The 24,747-nt window shown below is 41.9% G+C and overlaps 1 protein-coding gene across 1 annotated transcript in view; it reads right to left on the bottom strand.

Annotated features, from left to right (window-relative positions):
• The window catches only part of LOC115645047 (chloride channel protein C-like), a 107,492-nt gene that overhangs the window by 23,549 nt on the left and 59,196 nt on the right, over positions 1-24,747 (bottom strand). Inside the window, exons 12-13 of the mRNA XM_030549452.1 lie at positions 20,991-21,157; positions 3,592-3,771 (exon numbers count right to left, since the gene is read on the bottom strand). Coding sequence (XP_030405312.1) covers positions 3,592-3,771; positions 20,991-21,157 — 347 coding nt within the window. The remainder of the gene's footprint in view (positions 1-3,591; positions 3,772-20,990; positions 21,158-24,747) is intronic.

Raw genomic sequence — 24,747 nt, 5'->3', positions numbered from 1 at the left:
TGTGACTCTTCTTTTGACAGAAATTAATAATAGAAGAGTTTTTAGCAAGCTACTATCCTGCTAGGATTACCTGGGATTGGTAGATGGAAATATTTCATAAAACTGGGTCTCTCTTTAAGATGTGATGCCTCTTTTGTTCCCACCTTGCTTCAACTATTGTTATTCTTCCCATGGTACAAAGAATTAAGGTATGTACTTGAAGGTAGAATACTCATTGACAGCCTACAACTCTCACTGCAAGGTAACATGATGAGCTAAAGGAAACAATGAGACTGTAAATGAACATTTGGCTGGATCAGTTGTTAGCACGAGTTCTCATTTTATTGCAGTGGATAGTTGGGAAATAAATGAATGTATTTGTTTATGTTATGCAACATCTTCAAACCAGCACACTCTGCAGCTTGTCAACCACTGGATTTGTGTTTCAGTGGTTTCTCCTTTCCTAATAACATTACCGAGAGCAATAGTATGTGGGAACAAGCAAATCAGGGTTATCTATACGATATTCCATTTTATTGGTGCCTACATTCTGTTTGTTGGGTTTGTTTGGGGTGCAGTTTTCCAGTGGATTTTCTTGTACTTAGTTATTTCCTTCCTTTTGGGAAACCCATACAGGGTTTTTATTAAAGCAAATGTTCTCAAACACTTTTTTCCCCTTAATTGTTCACCTAAACTTTATCTGACCATAAAGCCATCAGGTAAGCCCAATAATGACCAAGTGGAAGCTGCTAAGTATCAGTCTATTTATTTATTTGAAAACAGACCTCTCAGAGCAAAATTGTAAGCTCTGAGGTATAAGGACTATCTTTGTGTTATGTGTTTGTACAGTGCCTAATAAAATGGGACTCTGATTGGGGGCCTGCAGGTGCTACTTTCATACAGACAAATAATAATAAGTACAAGGTTTAAAATCAAGTGCTCCTCTTTTTAGAGATTGCTTTAATAACTGGAACGCCCAAAATATGTGGGCAGCCTGATCCTGTTGAAAGCTCATCAGTCTCAAGTTGCTGGAGCTAAAATGTTAAAGAGGACCTTATGTACATGCAGAGTTACTTCCAAATTGCCCTTAGGAAAAACACATTAATGGTTAGGGTGTGGGAAGGACATTTTCTGGGCAGTCACAGAAAAAGATGTTGTTTAAATGTTCCCAGGCTGCCCTCTCCCAACCTGCAATGAACTCATTCACACACTTCTTGATGTTAGTCCCTCAGGGTAAGGCTAGAGGTGGTAATGTGAGTCTTTCCAAAAACCAGTTAATGCTGTGCCTCAAGTTAAGCATCATTTGGGACAGTAATTTGGCTAGCAGGTTTTGTGCAAGAATCTAAAGAAGTCATCAGCGTGGCCTATGAGGAACAGAGGCATAGGTTCTTGGCTAGACACTTCCAACAGAATGGAGAGATTATGTTACCCATCTCCTAAGTGGCCTTTCTAGACCTCTGATGTGTCTGTTTGGAGAGGATTTTAGTTGTAACTTCCAGAGATCAGGTCTACACTACAGACCTCTATCTGTATAATTACGTCGCTCATGGGTGTGAAAAATCCACACACTGAGTGATGTAATTATGCCAGCCTAACCACCACCACCACCCCGAATAAACAGTGCTACATTGATGGGAGAGATTCTCCCGCTGACATAGCTACCACTTCTCCCATCAGAATAATAGCTGTACATGATGACAAGCCCTTAGTCTTGTTCCAGAGGTTAATTCAACCAGATGATAAATGCCATCTCATTGTCTTGTCCATAAAGATCCTTGAGTACTTCTTCTAAGAGTAAGTCCTGGTCAAATTTCAATTGAAGAGCCTCTGCCTTCACTCTACCAGTTCAGTTGGATACAGTATTTGTATCCTTGTGTTGCTATTAAGCAGCTTCTGGCTTCACCTCCAGTGGTGGTAGAATTCCAGCAGTAGATGAAAGGACTTCTTTTAAAGAAAGCTTGAAAAGACTCAAGAGTTTTAGGAACTTGTATATACATAGTGTCTTTCATTGCACAAGACACTATAATATTATTATGAAACAGAGCGGCTGCATGTTTGTGTTATGGTGATTATATGGATTAATACTTTATTGCTTTTTGATACGTGAATTCCTGTTTACCAGCATTTTTGTGCATTATTTTCCTTCTCCCCCTTCTCCCCAATTATAAGCAAGGTTGTGATTAAGCTGCAATTTCTTCCACTTCTGACCCACCCCTCCCCAAGAATGGAGGCCAATCTTAAGGTCTATTCCTGCAGGAATGGACTCAAACTTGTGTTATTATGAAATGAAGTTCCAGCAATAGTTTCTTTATCAGGAGATTTTCTTTACCCTTTGATAGTCCTCACTATGACAGAGTTTGCTTAGACTAAATCCTGTTTACAGTAATCTGTTGTTTGCGCTTCTGACTTTGTTGTTTTATCTTGACTATGATATGTTTTATCTTAATAGCATTTAATTCCAGTAAAAGCACATATTAAAAAAGGAAGATGATGGTGATTACTCAGCAGGTTACTTTTCTTTTGACTTGGCTTATTTTAATGGTTAGTTTGATCTCCTAATTCTTTCTGCATTATAATTCTTGTGAGCCTTCAAGGATTAGAGGTATTTCCCATTTCCTGTGAACCCACATATACCACATTGGGGCACCTCTTTAGAGCTCTAAAAGCAATATCTGATATAACACAGATCAGTGTCCCAAATCTGCTTCAACCAAAGGGAGATTTGCTGTTGGCTTCCATGAAAGCAGGACCAAGACCTGTATTTACACCCTATAATCTTAGAATATCAGGGTTGGAAGGGACCTCAGGAGGTCATCTAGTCAGGGACGGTGCAAGGAAGTTTCATGCCCTAAGCGAAACTTCTACCTTGCACTCCCCACCCAGCTAACCCCACCCCCCCCACAGCAGCTAACTCAGCCCCCCCACACAGCTGCCCCCACCACCACGACAGCTAACCCCTTTCCACCCCATCCCCCCACAGCAGCTAACCCCAGCCGGGGAGACTCTCCCCCATCCCCCCGTGGCAGCTAACCCTGCCTGGGGAGACTCCCCCCATGGAAGCTAACCCTGCCTGGGTTTTCCCCTATCCAGCTCACCTCGGCTCTGCCTCCTCCACTGAGCGCGCTGGCGCTGCTCTAATTCTCCTCCCCGCCCAGGCGTGCGGCGCTGGTTGGCAGAGACTTAGAGCTGGGCTGTGTGCTCAATGGAGGAAAGCTGGGGCAGGGAGCTGTTCCTCTGTGCGCCCTCCCCCCCATTACTGCGGGTGGTTGGCCCTCCCCGTGCACCCCACCCCACCCCACCTGAGGGGACTTTTAGGCGCCCCCAACCACTTAGCGCCTTAGGCGGCCACCTAGTTTGCTTAAATGGTTGCACCAGCCCTGCATCTAGTCCAAACCCTTGCTCAAAGCAGGACCAATCCCCAAACAGATTTTTGCCTGAGATCCCTAAATAAACCCCTCAGGGATTGAACTCACAACCCTGGGTTTAGCAGGCCAATGCTCAAACCACTGAGCTATCCCTCCCCCCTAAACACACGCTGTGAAACGTTTCTTTCATAACCTGAAAGATGGCCAGAAAGGCCGCACAACAAAGAATAGCTTGATAACGTTTTACCTTGTAATAGTTCCTAGGAACACCTCTGCTTGGTCCGGCTTGGGTTTGTAAACCACTGGGAATCCACCATGGCTGGTGCTAGCAATAAGCTGAGCCAGTGAGGCAATGTTTTCCCTTAAGTGCAGGACTCTAACACAAGGCTCCATGACATCTCTGGCAAAAAACAATTCCAGGTTTAACCTGAAAGACACAAAACAGACATCCAAAGGATTATTTAGTAAACAGGAAATGAGGCATACTGTACCATGTTAGCATCTGACGAGTTTATAATGTGTTAGTAAATTACTTCAAGCTGGAAATCAATCTGTTTTATTTGGGAATATAAAAAAAAGTAATTACCAAATAAAATTGCTCATCAAGCTTTGCCTCTCTGTGTGTTAAGATACATGATAAATTCAACCATATGCATAGCAGGATGTTGTAGAAGCTATTCATCAACTTCCATGACTTTTCTCAGTTTAAAAAAATCTTAATCGGAACTAAAATCCTCTGGAAATCTGTCCCAGATTAGATAGTTTGAAGTAAAGTACTTTGGAAATATTCTAGCTTCCACACAACTTTGCTGTAATTTTCACAGTAGAGGTGGTGACCAAGGGTGAGCCTTTGAAGATTTCTGACAAACCAAATGTAAGGAATTTTTTTAAGTTTCTTGTAGCATCTTTAAGGTCCTGGGCAAGCTTTATGGGTTGTAGCTCTGATGTACGTTAATTGCAAATGATGTACATACACCTGGAGTGGGAGGGGGGAGGTTGGTTTGTTTTTTATGGTGGAAAGGGATGTAAAATTAAGATATTTTCTGCAAAATTCTAAAGTAACCTCTAAAGATATATACTGGGATAGAGCCTGAGCCGAGGTCAATGGAACTACATCAGTTTACACTATCTGTAGACCTGGCCTGTGTTGTTTTATTATTTTATTGTCTTTCTTTTTAGATAATGTATTCATTTTTAAAGATGTCTATGTGATAATCATGGAGACCAAAATCCTTTAACATCAAGATAAGTTTATCTACATCCTGACTTACCCAGGTATTTTTCAACCCTGACCTGAAAATACCACCTCGAGGGGTACAAGAAGAATGCATTATTTATATGCTGTCAGTCACTGTCCTCCCTATTGAGAGTCACAACAAGGGTACCAAATAATGCCAGCTGTAGTGGTGGTTTTGTGATATGCCACCTGTCTAGGAGGAACTGAACTGAGGTGACAAACTCACTTACCATGCGGCAATAAGTAGCCATGAAACAATAATGAGTTTTGGCCACTACTAATCTAGACTGGATTTTTGAACAAGTCATATACAGGTGCAAAGTCCTGTATTCCCTTTGCAAGACCTCTTGCACCACACAGTACCCCATTCCTACTGATCCCACACAGGCTCCAGGCAATAACAGACATGACACACCATCCTCAGTTTTTATAGCCAAATAAAAATCTAGTGGCCACATTCTGTCACTCTTATTCACACTTACATCAGTCTGCATGAAGAATTTAATGCTGTTCAGTGCAAATAAGGCTGCTAGAACCAGGTCAGATTCTCCTATCCTCACTCTCATTGAGAAACATCAATTCTTCCATTGTAACCAACGGAAGTACTCACAAAGCAAAGGTGCTACTCTCCATGAGATGGTTGGCAGATTTGTTGTTGGATAAATTGCTATATTTAGGTAACCTTTTATATTTTAATATCCCTGTTTCCCCAACATTTAAATAGACTACAATATAATATACTTCCCATCCTAAGGTATATCTGCACAAATCATTAGTTATACTACTACAGAATGTACTGCAAATAGCGTACTGGATTTGAATGCAAACATATGATTAAGTATTTCCTGTATTACAAGATGCAAATGAAAGATATATATAATTTGTAAATACAATAAATGTGGAAATCAATGTTATTTGATTACAATTGAACAACAGCAGCTTCTACCATTTATTTTTATTGGTAAAAAATTGTTTCTTCACCACCAGAGAGTATCTGGGTTTTGCTGTCCCCTTACCCTCAACTTTGCTATTTAGCATGCAGGATGAATGTTTCACATTATTGTAATATGCCATTAAACGTCCTTAAGCTTTCTCAAATAAGTCATTAGTGTAGGAGAAACAGCTGGCTTGTTATATGGTTAACTATTCTTGGCTGTGCCTGGGATCACAAAGAGTCTATTACGGCTATTAAAACGGCAGAGCTTGAATTATCACAAGTCAGCTTTTACAGATATGAGACAACTCACTAAAGGGAAAAAAATGTCACCCCTCAGTGCTGACTTTCTGTTCAACATCAGCAGCAATTTTTTTTTTTATTTGTCCATTATTCTAAGGGAGAACACTGCTTAAAGGAAAAGTATGCAACAGTATTGTTTATAAAACAGAGTTACGTGGCAAAGGGAAATTTAAACATAATTGGCCAAATTCAGCCCTTTCCAATTTGTTGCTGCTTGGGGAACATCAAGACAAAGTGGAGTTATATCCACTTATGCAATGTGTCCCTTGGCTTATCAACCAGGCTGAATTCTAAGCAATTTAATTTGTCTCTCTTCAAAGTCCCTTTAAAGAGTTTAGACTTGAAATGACAGATACTTAATTATGGATCTAGATCCTATAGACCTTTCTGATGTGAGCTGTCAGTAAGGGAGGGATGGAGGATTGGATTTGATAGTGGCATTGCCTAAATACTGTTATATCACTAAAATAGAAATGGCACAGGTCTTCATTTATTAAGACACATGAGAACAATGTTTTCCGATGGGAATCACTAAGTATAACATACCATACACAACAGCACTGGGGTATTTCAAATGACATCAAAGTTTCCGATTCTTTTTTCACCAGAGCACAAATGTCTTGCATAGCTCCCATGAACAGTAATAAGAATTGCACAGAATTCTTCAAGCAATACAGAATAAAAAATATCTGCCTGTAAGGAGGCACCCTGGCTCCCCGCCGCGCCTGAGAGGGACGAGCCAGAGCAGGTGCCTCAGTGGGCGGAGCCACCGCTGCATGTCCCCGCCCCCTGGAAGTAAAGGGGTGGGACAGGAAGTATAAAAGCCCGGCCCAAGCGCTCAGTTGGCAGCCAGCTGCCGGAGAGGACAGACGCTGGTGCCTGAGCTCCCGCCGGGCCCAGCCTACCCTGTGCTCACTACCCGGAGGAGCACTGGCCTGACCTGCCTCGCGCTCAGTATCCGGAGGAGCACTGGCTTGGCCTGACCTGCCCCGCGCTCACTACCCAGAGGAGCGCTGGCCGGACTTGCCTCATACCCAGTACCCGGAGGAACGTCGGCCTGACCTGCCTTGTGCCCGGTATCCCAAGAAGCGGCCTGAGCTTCCCTACGACCGGTATCCCGAGGAGCAGCCTGAGCTTCCCTACGACCGGTACCCGGAGGAGCCCATGGTCTGGGACCCACCAGACGACGCTGGTGAGAGACAGGTACCCAGAGAGGGGGAGGTTGGAAGTGGCCCGGGAGTAGCCAACCCTGGTTTGGCTCCTGAAGAGCCTGAACCCATGTCAGTGTGTTGCGGCCAGGACTCCCACTGACAGCAGCGGGTCTTGACCGCTGCTAGGGCCCCGGGCTGGAACGCAGTGGAGTGGGAGGGTCTGCGTTCCCCCTGCCCCCCCCCCAGGGTGGTAGACTCCCCCTCTCCCTGGCCTGAGGCGGCCTTCTGTGTGGACCTCTGGGTTACTGTGTTTGCTCAGCCTGCTGAAGGTCTGAGCCTGAACTGCTACTGCCCCGTCCTGCCCAAGGGCCCGGGCTGATATACTGTTGCTCAGCCTGCTGAAGGCCTGAGCCTGAACTGCTACTGCCCCGCCCTGCCCAAGGGCGTGGGCTGATATACAGTGTTTGCTCAGCCCCTGCCTGAGAGTCTGAGCTTGAACTGCTTACTGCCCCGCCCTGCCCCAGGGCTTGGGCTTATGTACTTTGTGCTTACCCGACCCCGGCTGGAGGGCTGGGACTCTGCCTTGTTTGCAGACCCTTTATTCCCTCAACGCTTGCTGAGGGGTTAGGCCTACCGGACTGCTGTGTGTGTAAGGAGGCGCTCTGGCTCCCCACCGAGCCTGAGAGGGACGAGCCCTGACACCACCGGCTTACACTGCCCCTTAATCAACAGGAACTCAGCAAGACACATTCGTTTGGTAAAAAAATGAATATCCCAAGATGTAGGACTGTCTTGAAATGGTTAATGAAAATATAGGTTCTGGTCCTGCTACTCTCTAATTCAATGGAAATTTTCCCACTGAAGTAAATCGCAAAAGGATCTAATCATAATATGGAGATTTCCTTAGACAACAGCTCACTCAATCAAAGGGGACACCACTTTGCCTCTTCAAATACAGTTCTCTTCATTTTGAGCAACTTTCAAATGACTAAAGGATTTAAAGTTATTTTTAAAAAACCCAAATCAGACCATTTTCTAAGGACTGAGTTGCAGGAGAACATAGTCCATTGTGCTTGTTCAGATTTATTCGCTTTCTTCTTTTTAGCAATCACTCCAATCCCTCACTTTATGTGGTGAGAATGTTTACCTATTGACTAGCTACAGGCCATCTTGCTCAGAAGGGCATTGGATTTTATTTGGGCTTCTTCTAAACCATTGTTTTATTATCCTGTCTGATTATTGGCTTTTATATAAATAGTTCTCAAGAGATTGTTGTTGGGTTTGCTTTATGTTTGTGATGGTTGCCAAGAGCATTTAGACAGAACAATTCAAACTCCTAATAATTGAAAGTTCAGAGTGATTAACTTAAAGAGACACTGCCTAGGTGGAAATTGTAAAAAATACTTACCTGTGTTATTAACACCATTGATCATCAAAACTGTTCAATTGTTTAAATATAATTTATGTTCACCAGGTATGCTTGGACAGTGAAACTAGATGGATTTGTTTCATTACTTCCATTCAAGTACAGCACCCACTCTTATTATTACTGGGGCCTCTGGGCTCTACTTCATTTTCTGGTTCTCAAGCAACCATACAGGAATCCGGACGTGCTTGGGCTCACAGCATAGCAGGGGGCTGTTTACATTTAAAATCAATTTTCTTTTTTTACCTTAATAAAAAGGTTTCAGTGCATAATAGCTATGTATTAACCCCTTTCTTTTACACAAATTTTTAGCTTAAAGTAGACACTGTCATTAATAAAGCCTAGCAATGAAAGTATCCTAATCAGGAACCTTGCATTCCAGAATTGATCTAGTCATATTTTGGAGTCCGGATAATAATACACACATCATATATACTGCCCTTAGAGCCCAGTCCTGTGCCACTAAAGGCAACAGGAGCTTTGAAATAGATTTCACAGGGAGAACACCCACTGATGTCAATGTATGCAAGTCGAGAGCAGTATAAGACCTTGCTTATGCTAGAAAATCACACTGGTTTAGCTAGATTTATTTTAAAACTGATCTACTTAAATCCATCCAAGCACCTAAAATACAGGTATTTAAATTTATTAAAAATTACCAAATTAAACTAAACAAATAAAAGCAAGATTTAAACCTACTGAAGTATGTCTACAGTGTGGGTATGCACTGTTTGAACTAGATCTATTTAAAATCAATTTTAGATAAACTTCTAATACATATATGACCGGAGATTCTATGCCATCTACTGGATAGCTGAGTACTACTGGGAGTGCCCTCTAGTTAAATCAGGAGGCAAAGGTTTGGCAGAGACTTCAAACTCGGTTTAATACAGTCACAAGTATATCTATTGATCTCAAAAAGGCAAGCTTCCCAGCATCCTCTGGTCCTGGCTTTCTCAAGCCATTCAAATGAGAGGAGATTTGGCTGTTCCAGCTAGAAGTCATTTAGACAGCACAGTACTTAGTTTGAAATGTGTTGTTTAGGTTAGCTGAATGTCTCTGTCACTTGTTTCCCAGAGAGGATTTAAAAGTTCTATCTGTTTAGCAACTACTGTACACTGATGACAAATGGATTTCCACATGGTCTCAGATATCTATTGGGAAACAGGACCCCTGTATGTTGTGAGAACACGCAGAGCAAAAGGGAAAAAAGGAATGGATGAGAATGCTTAAGGCTAAGGCTAAGATTTTGTCACAGAGGTCACGGAAGAATCCATGACTTCCAAAGACCTCCAGGACATTTTCTGCTTCAGCCCAGGGGCAGCGTGGCTGGATACGTCAGCTGGTGGTGGCCCAGCAGCTCTCAGCTGCCAGGCAGCGGGAGACCCCGCAGCTCCCAGCCACCATAGGTGGTGGGGAACCCTCCTCCCCCCTCTCCACAGCTCCGAGGCACCATGGGCCATGTTGGGGACTTCACAGCTCCCAGCTAGTAGTAGCACCAGGGGGGACCTTGCACTGTTGGCCACCGTGGGCAGCAGGGGGAACCCCCAAGCCCCAGCAACCATAGCTGCTGGACCCTCCTCACTTCCCATTTTGTCATAGTTATTTCCAGTAAAAGTCAGGGACAGGTGACTGGCTTCCCTGAATTTTTGGTTATTGCCCATGACCTGTCCATGACTTTTACTAAAAATAACTGTGGCAAACTCTTAGCCTTACTTATGACTTCTGGAAAGGAGAAATTCTGCAGCTTAGGGGATTTGCAGAAAACACAAACATTTTTTTAAAAAACACATAAATCCTGATGCTCAGCTGCTGTTCCTAGAGTTACCAGGATTGTCCTGGAGTCTCCAGGAAGTAAAGATTAATCTTTAATTAAAGATTGTCATGTGATCAAACCTCCAGAAATATGTCCAGCCAAAATTGGCTACCCTAGTTGTTCACCTTGTGAAGTCTTTAATATCAGTGCAAAATGAAGATACGATAATAGCTATTCAGAATAGTAGCAGTTTATACCCAGTTTGAGAAGGTATAAATGATGGCACAAGCAACTGGCCAGTAGAAAACCAGGCCCATTGTCTATAGGGTTACCAGGCATCCGGTTTTCAATCGGAATGCCCGGTTGGAAATGGATCCTGGTGGCTCCAGTCAGCACCACCGACCAGCCCGTTAAAACACAGATTGGCGGTGCTGCGGGTCTAAGGCAGACTAGTCCCTACCTGCTCTGGCACCGCACTGCACCCCAGAAGCGGCCAGCAGGTCTGGCTCCTAGGCAGGGGGGCCATGGGGCTCCACATGCTGCCTCTGCCCCGAGCACCGGCTCCGCACTCGCATTGGCTGGGAACTGCAGCCCAGGGATCGGGGGGTGGGGTGGAGGGTGCCTGCGGGTGAGAGCAGTGCACAGAGCCTCCTGCCCTCCCCACACCAGGAGCCAGATCTGCTGCTGGCCGCTTCCAGGGCACAGTACAGAGTCAGGACAAGCCAACGGGAGCTGCAGGAAGTGGCGCGGGCTGGGCCATATCTTCCTGCAGCCCCCATTGGCCTGGAACAGTGAACTGCGACCAGTGGGAGCTGCGATCGGCCAAACCTGCAGACGCTGCAGGTAAATAAACGGTCCCGGCCTGCCAGTGGCTTTCCCTGACAGGCCACGTGCCAAAGGCTGCTGATCCCTGCTCTAGTCTGTGATAAAAGACCCATGGCACAGACACAGCTGGCTTGGGTCACCTGACTCAGGCCCATAGATCTCGGGCTGTGGCTATAAAATTGCAGTGTAGACATTCAGGCTCATGCTGGACCCCAGGCTCTGAGATCCTCCTCCCCTGAAGGGTCTCAGAGCCCAGGATCCAGACCAAGCCCAAATGTCTATACTGCAGTTTCACAGCCCTGTAGCCTAAGCCCCGCAAGCCTGAGTCAGCTGACGCAAGCACTGAGATTTGGTGCCGCGGTTTTTTTTTACGCAGTGTAGGTATACCCTGCCTTATTTCCCAGAGTTGTATGGTAATACTTCAGCTATCCCTGCATTCTCCAGACCATTAAAAGAATCTGCAAAAATGTTCACTTTAAAAGCTAGACCTGTCCACACTCCAACTGTTCTGGTAGTATAACCAATCAGAGTCAGAGAAAGTTATTTCCCAAAATGCAAGTTATTTAAATTCAAACAAATGTTCCAAACATCCACAGGCATAGAGAGAGAAACCTGTAATATTGTGTGCTAAACTAAATACCCCATAATCCAAATGGGAAAATAAACATTTTCTGGATAGATCATTTCAGAGCATTTTCCATTGGAAATTTGAAAAAATTAAATTGACTCTTGCCGTTCAGATGCAATAATCTGAGTTTCTTGTAGGCTTGTACCAATAAAACTATTTCAAAACAGAGAGTGAGGAGGGCTCCTGTGGGACCATTTTTATGAAAGCTTCATGCATGGCCTCCACCACCATATACTGTGACAGCCACCTTAACATTTCCATTCTGGCTGATGCACGACAGCATAGACTAAAATTTGAAAAACTGACTAACATAGTATTTGGGCACAGCAGAATGACAACGAGTGTTTTAATGTTCAGGTAGAGTTTATCAGATGGCCTTTCAGACAAACTGAAGTTTGGAGATCTGGAACTTAGGGAGACCATAAAAGTGGAGATTGCAGTCATCAAGATGAGGGAATATAAACTCATGGATTTGAGGGCACTTGGCCTGTCCTTGGATCAGGTCCTTATGTCGGAAAAGGCTCATCTTGTAGCTAAAGCACAGCAGTGGCAGACAGGAGATAGGGGATGAAATCCTGGCCACAGTAAATTCAGTGAGTTTTGCCATTGACTTCAATGCGGCAGGGACTCTTTTCCCAGCTGTGCTACAAACATCCTGTGTGACTTTAGGAAAGTTGTTTCGACCCTCAAGCCTCAGTGTTCCAGTGGGTAAAATGAGGATGATACTAAATCCTACCTCACAAAGATGTTGCCAGGTTACATTTACTGTCATTTGTACAAGCACAGATATTTTCAAAAGAAAGGTACTATACAAATTGCCAAAACTCATTATTAGAGATATTCCCTTAACCAAAAACCTACAACTATAAGCACCACCCCCTATTTTATAGGTTTTTGGATCCAGATCAGAAATTTGTAGCTTTGACCCATCTATAATTATTAAGGCTGTATGTTTGTCATGGCCATGACCAAAAAATTGACTTTCTGGATTTGGTTCTTTCCTCCTTCGCCACACCCCCAAAAAATAATCGTGATTGTATCACCTTCATCATTCTACAGCTGAGCAATTCTCCTCCATGTATTTTTCCTAATTTGATTCTACATATTTCCAGTGTACTGAAGTATCGGTTCCTCCAATGACTATTTGTAAAATATTATAAAATGTTTTTAAACAATTTATATTATTTTGAAAAGGATATTTGACTTCTCATGATGTGCACTGACAAACAATTCTATATTAATTACAATACTGTGTGCTTTCACTTTTATTGTAAATAAAGAATAATTGCTGCTGTGACAACCACCATTGCTAATTAATTATTATTACTGAGGATGAGGCAAAAAGTGCAAAGGGCTGTAATAAAGAAGAAGTTATAGATTTGAATATCAGCAAATAAATAATAATAATTTCAGCTTGAGGTGAATTTGGAAAGGTTTCCAAGTATAATAATAAAGATATCATTGTACCTCAATAGCATTAAAACGCTTACAATGAAAATATTTATTCTGACACCATAACATGTACCCTGATCCAAAGTGCCTTGAAGTTAGTATAAAGACTCCTAAATGACTTCAATGGGCTTTGATTCAAACTAGTTATTCTGCTGAATAACTGTTTGAATTCAAATCACTGGTATTGACATCTTCAAGAAAACGGGCTTGTCTGACTCACTGCTGTGCAAGCATAGCTGGTTTTCTGGTGGGTTTGGTTGTTGTTCAGTGGAAAATGTCAGTAATTTGTTGTGTCTGCCAACCGGAGGCCAGACATTAGAACAGGCTTAACCAATTAGTGGAATATCCCTTCCAGTTGCTGAACTTGTGTGTTCCACCTGCAGATTACCACATTTGAAATCTGAACTGTGACCCTCCTGATCCACAGGCAGCGAGCTGCACCAGGTGAGTCAAAAAGGAGTCTCCCTCTAGCTGAGCCAGGAGAAACTGTATCAGGCTTCCCCTAGCTGGAAATGACTCAATGCATCTTTTACATAATGGCCTATAGGAGGCTGGAATGGCTCATGCACTACCCCTGAAATAAAACTTATTCATTCCATGTGCTGCTGTAGTGCATTTCTTTCTGTGGAAAGTGCGTAGAAGTTGCTCCTTTTGGTTTTGTGGGACTCCTCAGAAATAGAAAACATCAATAGAGAGTGTGGATTTGACATTCTCCTCCCTCAACATAAAATGAGTTATATTGGTAACTGAGATGTTTTTGGAAAGAGTTCTGCAGGATCTAAAAAGCTGCTTTAATCAGAGGTCTAATGCTTCTAGCGAGGTAGAGTCTGTTCTCACTAACACCAGTTTTACATTGGTGTAGTACCACTGGTTTATATTATGTTACTTCTGATCTATACCAGTGTAAAAGTCTGATTCTACTGGCTCTCAAGTCAACGTTGAAACACCCATTGACTTCAATAGTGCAAGATCAAATCCTAAATGAAAGGCAATCATTCTATGAGGTCAGATGTACAGTAAGATGCATATTGTGGGCCAAATTCTGTGCTCACACCAGTATAAATCCAGAGTGACTCTACTGAATAAAACTTCGTCATACTGCCCTTCTGGTTTGTAAATTGCTTGTCTTAAGACCTCCGCTCCAGACTGGATTAAGTCCCCATGTATTTTTACCAAGACAAAATTTGATGATTTATGCTTACATACACAGAGCCAAATTCCAGTCTTAATTAAAGCTTCTCTGGATTTACAGCAGTATAACAGAGACCAGAATTTTACTCTGTATCTAAGCCTTTGGGTTAGTCTTAATTGTGTAAATTATCACCCATGAAAATTCTGTCTTGATAAAAGACCAGCTGACCTGATCCTGTCCAGACAGGAGGACCTAAAATATGCATTTTACAAACCAAAATGGCACCATAATCAGACAAATTACACAGCCATTGAATCCCACCGTAAGATCCAAAGGATAAGGTACAAAGCAAAAATGGCAAGAAGAAATAGGACAGGTAGGTTTAAAGATGCAAATCTGATAAGGAGAAACTGATATCAAAAACATTAAAGATTTATGGGAAGGAAAGAAATGTTCTGGGTATGTGGTCTGATATGAAATATCCTCTCTCAACCATACCTGGCTCACCAAAACCAGGTCTCACCATATAGGATCTAGGTTCAGGAAGGGGTATCCTATCATGTAAGGCCCCATTTAACCATCATTACAACCAGCCAAGGGACTCAGCTACAATATAGTTGTCCCCTAACCCATTTATTATGTATGGCACAAACAGGTGCTTTCTGGTTTAAGCTTTGGGCATGTTAGAACATTGGCATGCTAACTGGTCATGGAACCACCCAGCATTAAGTATCCAAATTTGTAGAGGCACAAGTGGCACCCATCCTATAAACTAAGACTGACTAGCGACAGCCTTACACATCCAAGGCTTCACATGCAGTGCACTGACTGATTCTGTGTATGTCCACTCTATGTCAACAGGAGCAAGTAACCCAAAGAACACTATTCATGATGGAGATTGACGTTCGAATCACTATACTTTGTACAGACATGTCCTATATTTAAAACCAGCTTTTACACCATCCTTAAAATTTCATTCACATGACAAATTGAAACCATCTTGTATATGGATCAGAGGACAACTTGATTTACAAATGATATATTAAGAATTCCATTAAAATTATCTACGAACAAACTTCTTTTTTAAAATGACTTGAATCTATGAGAGATTCTCCACTTTGCAACAATATATATATCATCATGACCACTGTTCCATAGCTCTAGCCAGACTGATTTTTAGAATGACAGACTTTTTCTATTATGGCAAAAATAAACATACAGTACGTATGTGTACGTACATACACACACACAATTTATTTATTTGTGCCATAACAAAAAAAAAGTCTATCTATTAGAAATCAGCTTTGCTAGAAATCTAGAACAGTCAACATAACAACATACTATATATCATTGTAAAGTAGAGAGAGAATGACAGCAGGATAGATAGACATGTCAGATCAGATCTCATACAAATAAAAATGCAAAATAGCCCTGCCTATGGTTACTTGACAGTTAGAAAAACTCAAAAAAAAATTGGGGCATTCAGGTGAACACACAGTAGTAAGACTACATCTGGCAATTTCAGCATCTCATTCATGCTCACATAAAACAATTTCTCTCACTCAGTTACAAACCTACAAAGTCCTGATTTTTTATGAATGGTTCTTGAGAGTTCAGAACCATGCATAACCTGGAGGCTTGTTCACAGGTAAGTGGGCTGACCAAAACCTCTCTCTCAACTAACAGAACTTATAAATGGAGACTGGTTGTACTTCAATAAGTACCTTTACTATTAGGCTGTAGATACTGTATTTGGCTACATACAGCAGCTTCCCAGCTAATGAATGTTACTAAAATCCTCAGCTATGCTGAGCAGCAGAGCTGAAAGGGGAAGAGAGCAGCAAAGATGGCTCTATGCCACCTTCACATTCCCCTAAAACTGAGGCCATTTGGGGCCCCAGATTAACTTAGAACACACTCACCCATCTTCCAGTTTGTCTCCTGTGCTAGCTGTATGGCACCCAGGGTTTTCCCCAGACTAGGGAACCCTCAGCTGGTCCATTAGGGAAACACTCTCCTCCCTTTGTGCTGACAATGCAGGGACCAGGATCTGCCCCAAATTGTCTATAACAGATGGGTCATGTGCCCTCTGATGTGCAAATATGTTTCTCTTTTGTTTTGTTATAATGCCCATCAGGATGTAAGCACTGATTATGCATGAAACGCATTTGCTTTGAACAGAGGTTTAATGAGATGTGCCATGTATGTCTTGGAAAGCTCTATTTGAATTAAGACTTCCATCAGCAAAATAAGTAAGGAATCTTTTAGTCTGGTTGTTACCAAAACCCCAAGGCTGATCACCCCCAAAGCCTAGGGATTTTCAAAATCCAAAACCACATCTGAAATTCACTAATTGCCCCTACCTTTATAATGAGCCAAACCAAGACCTTGGATCCAAAACAATCCTCAAACTCTGGTTAGTTTGATATCTGGATCTGAAGTCTGCAGCATGAGCTCAAGGAAAAGTAGACAGGGAAAGAAAATATCATCCTTATTCCATGGATCTTTAATATGAGACCACTTCTGATATAGTTTTAAAAAAAGGAACATATAATGAGCCCGCTATAACATATTCTGCAGCCAGAATTCTTGGCTCCCAAATACATCTTTATATGGTATGTAATCCAGAAACACCCAGGAGACTACACAAGAACTTTGACAAGGCTAACATTAAGCTAGAACAAAACAGAACTACTGGCACCAGATCGACTCAGCTCTTAAGTAAACTTGTTCCATTAAAAAGTAGCCTCTAAGATACTCTCTCTCTGAAGTGTATAGTAGCTTATAAAAAGTAGGAAGAGTTGCCAAGTCGTAGATGTGTTCAAGTACTCTTTACCCTCATTAAAGAGCATTCCCTGGCAGCTAGCAGCTTTGAGTGAACCAGTGAACTAGATTTTATAAGGAGGGTGTTTATAGTGGTGTGCAGTATAGCTGAAAGTGACAGTGCTCTGTAGCAGCCATGAATTAGATACAGCTGTATTGGGAACCTTATCATCCAGAGCACAGAACGTAAGACTGTAAGATCAATGAGGTTCAGAAATGCAGAACAAAGTGAGTTTCTCTGTTCCATAGCAAGAAAGGCAACAAGAGAGTTGGGCCTAATTGTTCACCTGTTTGTCAATGGATAGTTTGCTGGTCTCAGTTTAATGTCTGACACATCCTCTAGCTGGAGATTGATTATATTCAGCCACGAGAGGAAGCTGGGATTGGAGGACAGGGGATGGATCACTTCAGACATTGCACTGTTCTGTCCACTCCCTCTGAAGCATCTGGCACCAGCCACTGTTTGAAGACAGGATCCTTGGCTAGATAGACCTTTGGTCTGACCGAGTATGGACATTCTTATGTTCCTAGGGGACTAGATGAGCTAATACAATAGATCTTTTCCATCTCTAACATATATGATGTACTGGGAAAGGGGAGACTCAAGCTGGGCCTCTTTAGCTATGGGTGCCAAAGGCCAAAAATGTAAGACCTCTCTCTTTCCCTCATTTCCACTCCATTACCAAATAATACATTATTATAATGTAAGAATGGCCATACTGGGTCTGATCAATGGTCCATCTAGCCCAGTATCCTGTCTTCCCACAGTGGCCAATGTCAGCAATCATCAGGCAATCATCCATCCCATCATCCGCTCCCAGCATCTGGCAAAAAGAGGTTAGAGACACTCAGAGCAGCCTGTTGAAACCTTGACCGTTCTGGCTAATAGCCATTGATGGATCTGTCCTCTATGAACGTATCTAATTCTTTTTTGAATCCTATTATATTTTGGTCTTCACAACATCCCCTGACAATGAGTTCCACAGGTTGACCGCGTTGCGTGAAGAAGTACTTCCTTTTGTTTGTTTTAAACCTGCTGGCTATTAGTTTCATAGGGCGAGTCCTAGTTTTTGTGTTATGTGAAAGGGGAAAAAACACTTCCTTATTCACTTTCTCCACACCAGTCAAGATTTTATAGACCTCTATCATATTCCCTCTTAGTTGTCTCTTTTCCAAACTGAAAAGGCTTTTAAATCTCTCCTCATACGGAAGCTGTTCCATACCCCTAATCATTTTTGTTGCCCTTTTCTGTAACTTTTCCATTTCTAAAATATCTTTTTGGAGAAGGGGAGACCAAATCTGCATGTAGATAGTCAAAGTTCCTTCCAGTTTTATTTGAAAGAGCCAAGTGGAATTTATTATGACTTTTGAGAAAGCAATTCCAGATAAGTCTTGTGTGTGTGTGTGTGTATGTGTGTGCGCATGCGTGGATAACTCAACTATGCAAATTATCAGTTGTTTTCAAGGGTAAGTTCATCACTAATTTCTGTATTACTGACCTTGCTATCTTTTGTGTCTTATTTAAAAGAACATTAATATGCAGAGTAACTGAGCTGTTTCAAAAAGCTCTTTAAAAAAAATGGTCCTGGGAGGAGACTGAAGAGGAGGGAAGGGAACAGAGTGGGAGTGAAATGACTGAGATGATATATTTTTCTATGTCTGTGCCTTCAGATGTATGAGACCTCACCCTGAACCAGGAAAACTAGCTGTAATTCTTTCCATGGCCATGTCATCTGACTGGAATACTAAGGGAAACTTTATCTCCCTTTCTGCTCTATTTTATCTGCTATGTTACATACCTAGGACATCCATAATTTTGCAGATTGTTTTTACTTCCTCCTACCACACAGGGCCAGCTTTAGGAAGTGCGGGGCCCAATTCAAACAGTTTAGATGGGGCCCCAGCAGGGATGACTTAAAAAAAACCAAGAAAACCCCACACACACATATGTAAAACACGTGGGTCTTGTACTCACCGGGTGGTACTCCAAGACTTTGGTGGTGGGTCCTTCACTCGCTCCAGGTCTTCCGTGGCACTGAAGGACCTGCCACCGAAGTGCCACCGAAGATCCAGAGCAAGCGAAGGACCCACTGCCAAAGTGCCGCTGAAGACCCGGAGTGCCGCCAAGTGAGTAAAAATTTAAAAAGCGCCTCTAGCCAGGGAAGGGATTCTCTCAGGGAAGTGCACGGGGCCCTCTTAGGCACGGGGCCTGATTCGGGGGAATTGGTGGAATAGGCCTAAAGCCGGCCCTGCTACCACATTGCTAGCTCTCTCTTGCATCAAATGCAGTTAGTAAACCCTGTGCCTGATAGAGACTTTTTATCAAATGCAATGATAGTCAAAAGTAACAAAGCATGGACAGTAAGAATCACTGATACTTCTGATTCTTCCAAAGGTTCCTTTGAGGAATCAAGACTGTCCAAAGGACCATAATACTAGAGGAAATAGGTAATACAGCAGTAGCCATCTATGAAGAGCTTTTGGACCTGGCAAAATATTATTCAAATGAGTCTGTAAAACAGAAAGAAACTTTGGATGTCTACACTTTGAGCTGGAGGTATAATTTCCAGCTCCAGTAGATATACCTGCATTAGCTCTGATCAAGCTCATGCACTAAGAACAGAAGTGTAGCCACCGTGGCAGGAGATACTACTCATCCAAGGTGCAATGCCATCCAAGATACTAGGCAAGTACTTGAGGCATCCAACCCCTCTCTCTGCTAGCACTGCTGCAAAACCACTCATTTTTAGAGTACTAACTCAATCATGGTTAGCATAGGTATGCTCCTTTGAGCTGGGAATTACACCTCTAACTCAAAGTGTACACATAATCTCAGTCAGAACCCAGATAGATAAATAAATACTTTCACTTTTTCCCCTCATAGTTTCCTCACGATTGCTCTACTTTACTCCTGGTTAGCAAATATTATGTGGAACAAGGATTTAGTTTACAGAAGAGAAAAATAATGAATGGTACAGAGAAGGTAAATCAGACACTCCATTTTACCTTCTCTCATAGTATAACGCAAGGGGACTTCTAATTTAACTGAAATTTATATGGATAATGAGAAAATACACAGTTACATTAGACAACATAAAAATATAAGGGCTATAAAACCTCATGTCTTGCAACAGCAGCCAACCTGTAGGAAAAAACTTCCCCTTATGGGTCAGATATTACATAAGTGTCCACTACAGTGATGAAGCTTTTTGGCAGTGGCTGCTGTCAGAGACAGACTAATGCACTAGACCAAATACTAGTCTGATCTGACATAGCAATTCCTATGCTCCAGGACAAGAACAACATTAGCCAATAAGCAAGCTAGAGAAATTAGGCAATAACCAGACCAGAAAAATTATCATGATTCCCTCACAAGTCTCACAGAATCTCTATTAGACCAATCAGACCTTTCTTTTAAATGCTGCCTACTTAGCTAGCTTAGGCATTGCTAGAGCACTTATCGCAGTAATATCTGAGTATTGAACACAGTAATTTAAGTTGCATGGCATTGTCCATGGCAGGGGTGGGCAACCTTTCAGCAGTGGTGTGCTGAGTCTTCATTTATTCACTCTAATTTAAAGTTTTGCGTGCCAGTAATACATGTTAACGTTTTTAGAAGATCTCTTTCTATGTCTATAATATATAACTAAACTATTGTTGTATGTAAAGTAAACAAGGCTTTTAAAATGTTTTAAGAAGCTTCATTTGAAATTAAATTAAAATGCAGAGCCCCCTGGACTGGTGGCCAGGACCCAGGCAGTGTGAGTGCCACTGAAAATCAGCTTGAGTGCTGCCTTCGGCACCCGTGCCATAGGATGCCTACCCCTGGTCCCTGGTATTTGCATGACACAAGCCCTGCCTTTGGTCCTTTATTCAATATTCCAGAGCATCAAGTCCTAAATTAACAAAGATCTCCCATGTATCCGAGAGCAGAATTAGGCCCATAATCTTTTAACACCAGAAAAATTAGTAAACTCACCGTTTTTTCCTGTGGCTAGCAAGAGGTTCAGAGTCTAAGTAGGGAATGCCTTTCAACTTCAGTAAGGAACTATACAGGGACATGTTAAACCAGTCACCGATCATCTTGGCCACCATGACAGCCAGCATCACAAGTAGCAAGGACTGTACATCGTTCGTGATCTCTACCTGAAAAGGAGAATGAGGCTTTCTGTTACTTTGTTGACATATTTGGAGAGAACAGTGCTAGCGATGGCTGTGATGCAAATCCAATGGGAATTGGAACAAGACCACCAACTCCTGGACATAATACAGGGGTTAAGTTAAAGGGAAGCGGGTAGGGGCACTGCTCTCTGTCCCCGCTGAAAGTAGAAGTGAACTCCTCATCCTTTAAGAACTGCACTTATATTTAAAATACATTTGACTCCTAGATTTCAAGTGGCTCATGACAATCTCTCTCATTGGGCCAGAGTAAGGAGAGATGGAGCAACTAGATTTGTAACGCCTTGCCACTGTGACAAATACTTTCAAAGAAAAACAAACAAATCAGATTAATAATTTTCCTTTCTTGCTGGTTTCACAATAGATTAGGCAAACAGACCGTTTCCCCACAATTCTCCTTCCTGACAGAGCAAGCTCCTTGTACAGGCTGCCTTGGGTGGACATTATTCTAGAGGATGCTGGAGAAGGAAAAAAGAAGCCCCTAGCAGAAGCCCAGGTTCAAGACACACAAAACCTGAGGAGGAAGAACACTGGCAGTGGGATACTATTACAGCTACAAATATTGAATTAGTTTCCCCATGGTTAGGCATGCTTCTCTGGCTGTTCCTTCTTAGCAAAACAGCACCCTGCTCCCCACCCTCAGGGCTGACAATTGCAGACTAGACTGTAGATGTGTGATGTATGTGTGTACAGTGTGCTATCATAAAATAGTCTAAAAATCTAGTAAGAATAAACTGAAGGTTTATTCACTCTCCTTTTCTTTCTAAACGCTAACTGTATTTTACAATACAAGATGACACTCTTGGTTACAGGACAGCAGTGCAGCATCATAAAAAAAGTGACATGGATGAAACCAATACAATTTATGCCTAACTGACAACTGAGCCATTAACAAATATTTATGCTGGCTAAGATAATAGTACAGCATTATTCCATTGCAAATTTTCTTTTTAAAACATTTGCTTCCTAACAGTAATTTTTATCCAGTCTCCATATTCTCCAACTGACCCATTATTTCCCTTGCACTTACATTCTAAAGATATGTTTTTCATTTCTTTTCCATTCAAACTTCCTTCCCAGTGTGCTGCAAGACAGACAGACAGACAGACAGACACACACACACACACACACACACACACACACACACACACACACACACACACACACACACAAAGACCTTACTTCATTTTTAGATAAAGTGAATTATAGCATAATAGTATCTGTTAAACTGCAATATCAGCTAGAGAATAATAAGGACCCCTCCAAAAAAATTGTGTTCAAAGAACATCAGTAAGCCTACCTGATAAACTGGTAGCCTTAACACATTTGCCCAATGATTACTCTCTCACCCCTATCCTGCCCTTGTTTCTGTGTTCCAAATCATAACATCAAGGGTGATTTAAAGACCATGAAAAGGGTTTTGTGTGGTACGTGTGACCTTCTACGACATGTCCTTTCTGTTTGGACATACTTAATATGACATCTAATAACTTTGCAGCATTCCTTGAATGTCTTCATAAGCCTAGAACCCAACTGCTTTATTTTTAAAACACCAGTAAAATGTCATTTAAAAGAAAAACAGTAACAGGGGGATTTTTAAAATTGCTTCATCTTATTGGCCATAACTCACTCATTTGGAAAGAGACTCCATTGTGGATTTCTTTTAAGGCTATTTAAAAAGCATCTTGCTATTCTCCCTTATGGAAAAGCTTTTACAGAATTAATAGGCATAAAACCAATAGGATTCTACAGAATAGGATTCTACAGAAACTATTTTAAAAAGTAATAAAGAATGGTGTTGTTCCTATAGAAGTCTTAAGTCACCATATAGAATTTAATACAGCATTACATTATAGCATTCTCTACATTGGTTTATAATTCTATAGAAAGATCATTATTTCTACTAAATTCTAAAGAACCGCTCATGAAGGACAGATGAAGAATTTTGCTAAGTGTTTCAGTTACACATTTATAATCTTTACAAAATTTTAGCCTGCAATGGTTATGGACAATCTTGTCTGTCCCACATGTAAGCATGTTTGTGGTTCTTGCATTGGTCTGAACTCACATACACATGTTCTTCTTCAGTGTTTTTTGAATTCTCATACGTCAACATCAACATGAGAGTCTATCATCTATAATCTTCTTCCAAATATGTTGAGATCCCATTCATTAAATTGCCTAGATCTTAACAGTCCTGCTTTATAATTAATATTAAGATTTCTATGTTCACTAGTTTTTAATCCTTTCTTTGGCTCTATTTCAACCTATGTGTTTCCTCCTTTCTTTCAGTTGCAGATGGCAGACTGTTCAACATACAGCAGACAAGATATGCAATGAAATAGGCAAAAGGTATTTGCAATAATGGGCCACAGCGGCAAAGTGCAGGTGCAGATCTGAAATTTCCCAGAGTTCTGGGGTGTTGTGATCCAGGGGTTTGGTTCATGTCCTTCTCTATAATGGTGCATTGCAAAAACATTGGCCACTGGAATGTGTGAATTCTAACTACTGTTGTGCAATAAAGATATTAATTTTGATAAGACAGGCCTATGTCAGATGGCTGGGGCCAATTAATAAAGACAGGTCAGTAACCAGTACTCTTGCATGTCACATCTTTATTACATGGGGGCAGACGTAAACTAAATCTCTGGCAAAAACAGAGCAAATGAAGTTCCCCTGAATCTTCTTTAGATAAGGGAACTGAAGATGATTACAGTGCTTTGAAATTTTCCTGGAAGCAAGTGGTACTGAAGCTAAAATGGGGAAGGCAAAAATATCAGAGGCCTTGGGAATCATAATACATTCAAAGTGGAAATATGAAGGGGGAGCAAACTGCTAAACAAAGTAATTCATAAATGTCAAGGAAACTTTGATCTGTGCAAGAATGTCACTTGATAGAGGTACTTTTTCTTTTTTAACAAACCAGATGCCAAGTAAGACCATTGATCCTTACCTTAAAGGCCTGATAGTCACACGAATTTGACTAGTTAACATATAGAGCAATTAGAGAACAAATTGTTTTTGGTTATTGGCACAAGCAATAACCAGTTTAAAGTATGTTTGTCACAAAAAATGGTCTTGGCTTCACAGGGCTAAAGAAGATTGAGCTTCCCAAATGATACTGTTAGCAAGCAGCAGGGTGACTGTATTTCCCTATGCTGAATATAAGACACCTGGTAAAATTACTCATATGAAAGCGAGTTCAAGAGCAATCAGTCAGAACTAAACAGTACAAATATTAAAATTCCCATCAAGTTGACTGAGCCCCTGTTAAAAATAAATACTACGTAGTTGGATTCTTTTTATTTACCTTCTTATCTTCAAGGCTTTAAGGTCCACATGGAGAGGGGTGACACACACTCCCGTACACCTCCCTCATATAGGGCGGGGGAAGGGGGAGTGATAGACCTACCCAATCCTACCTCCCCGGAACTCTCCACTTTCCATGCCTAGCTGGGCCCCCGGGACTGACCCATCTCTACTGGTAGCTGGAGCCGCGTCTTCCTGAGGCAGCACATGGGGGGGGGCAAGCAGGTCCACATGCCCTCCCCCCCCCG

Source organism: Gopherus evgoodei, chromosome 2 (genome assembly GCF_007399415.2).
Source record: "Gopherus evgoodei ecotype Sinaloan lineage chromosome 2, rGopEvg1_v1.p, whole genome shotgun sequence".
NCBI classification, from domain to species: domain Eukaryota; kingdom Metazoa; phylum Chordata; order Testudines; family Testudinidae; genus Gopherus; species Gopherus evgoodei.
Note: the sequence above shows the minus strand (reverse complement) of the source record. Positions and strands in the feature narration are given on the sequence as shown.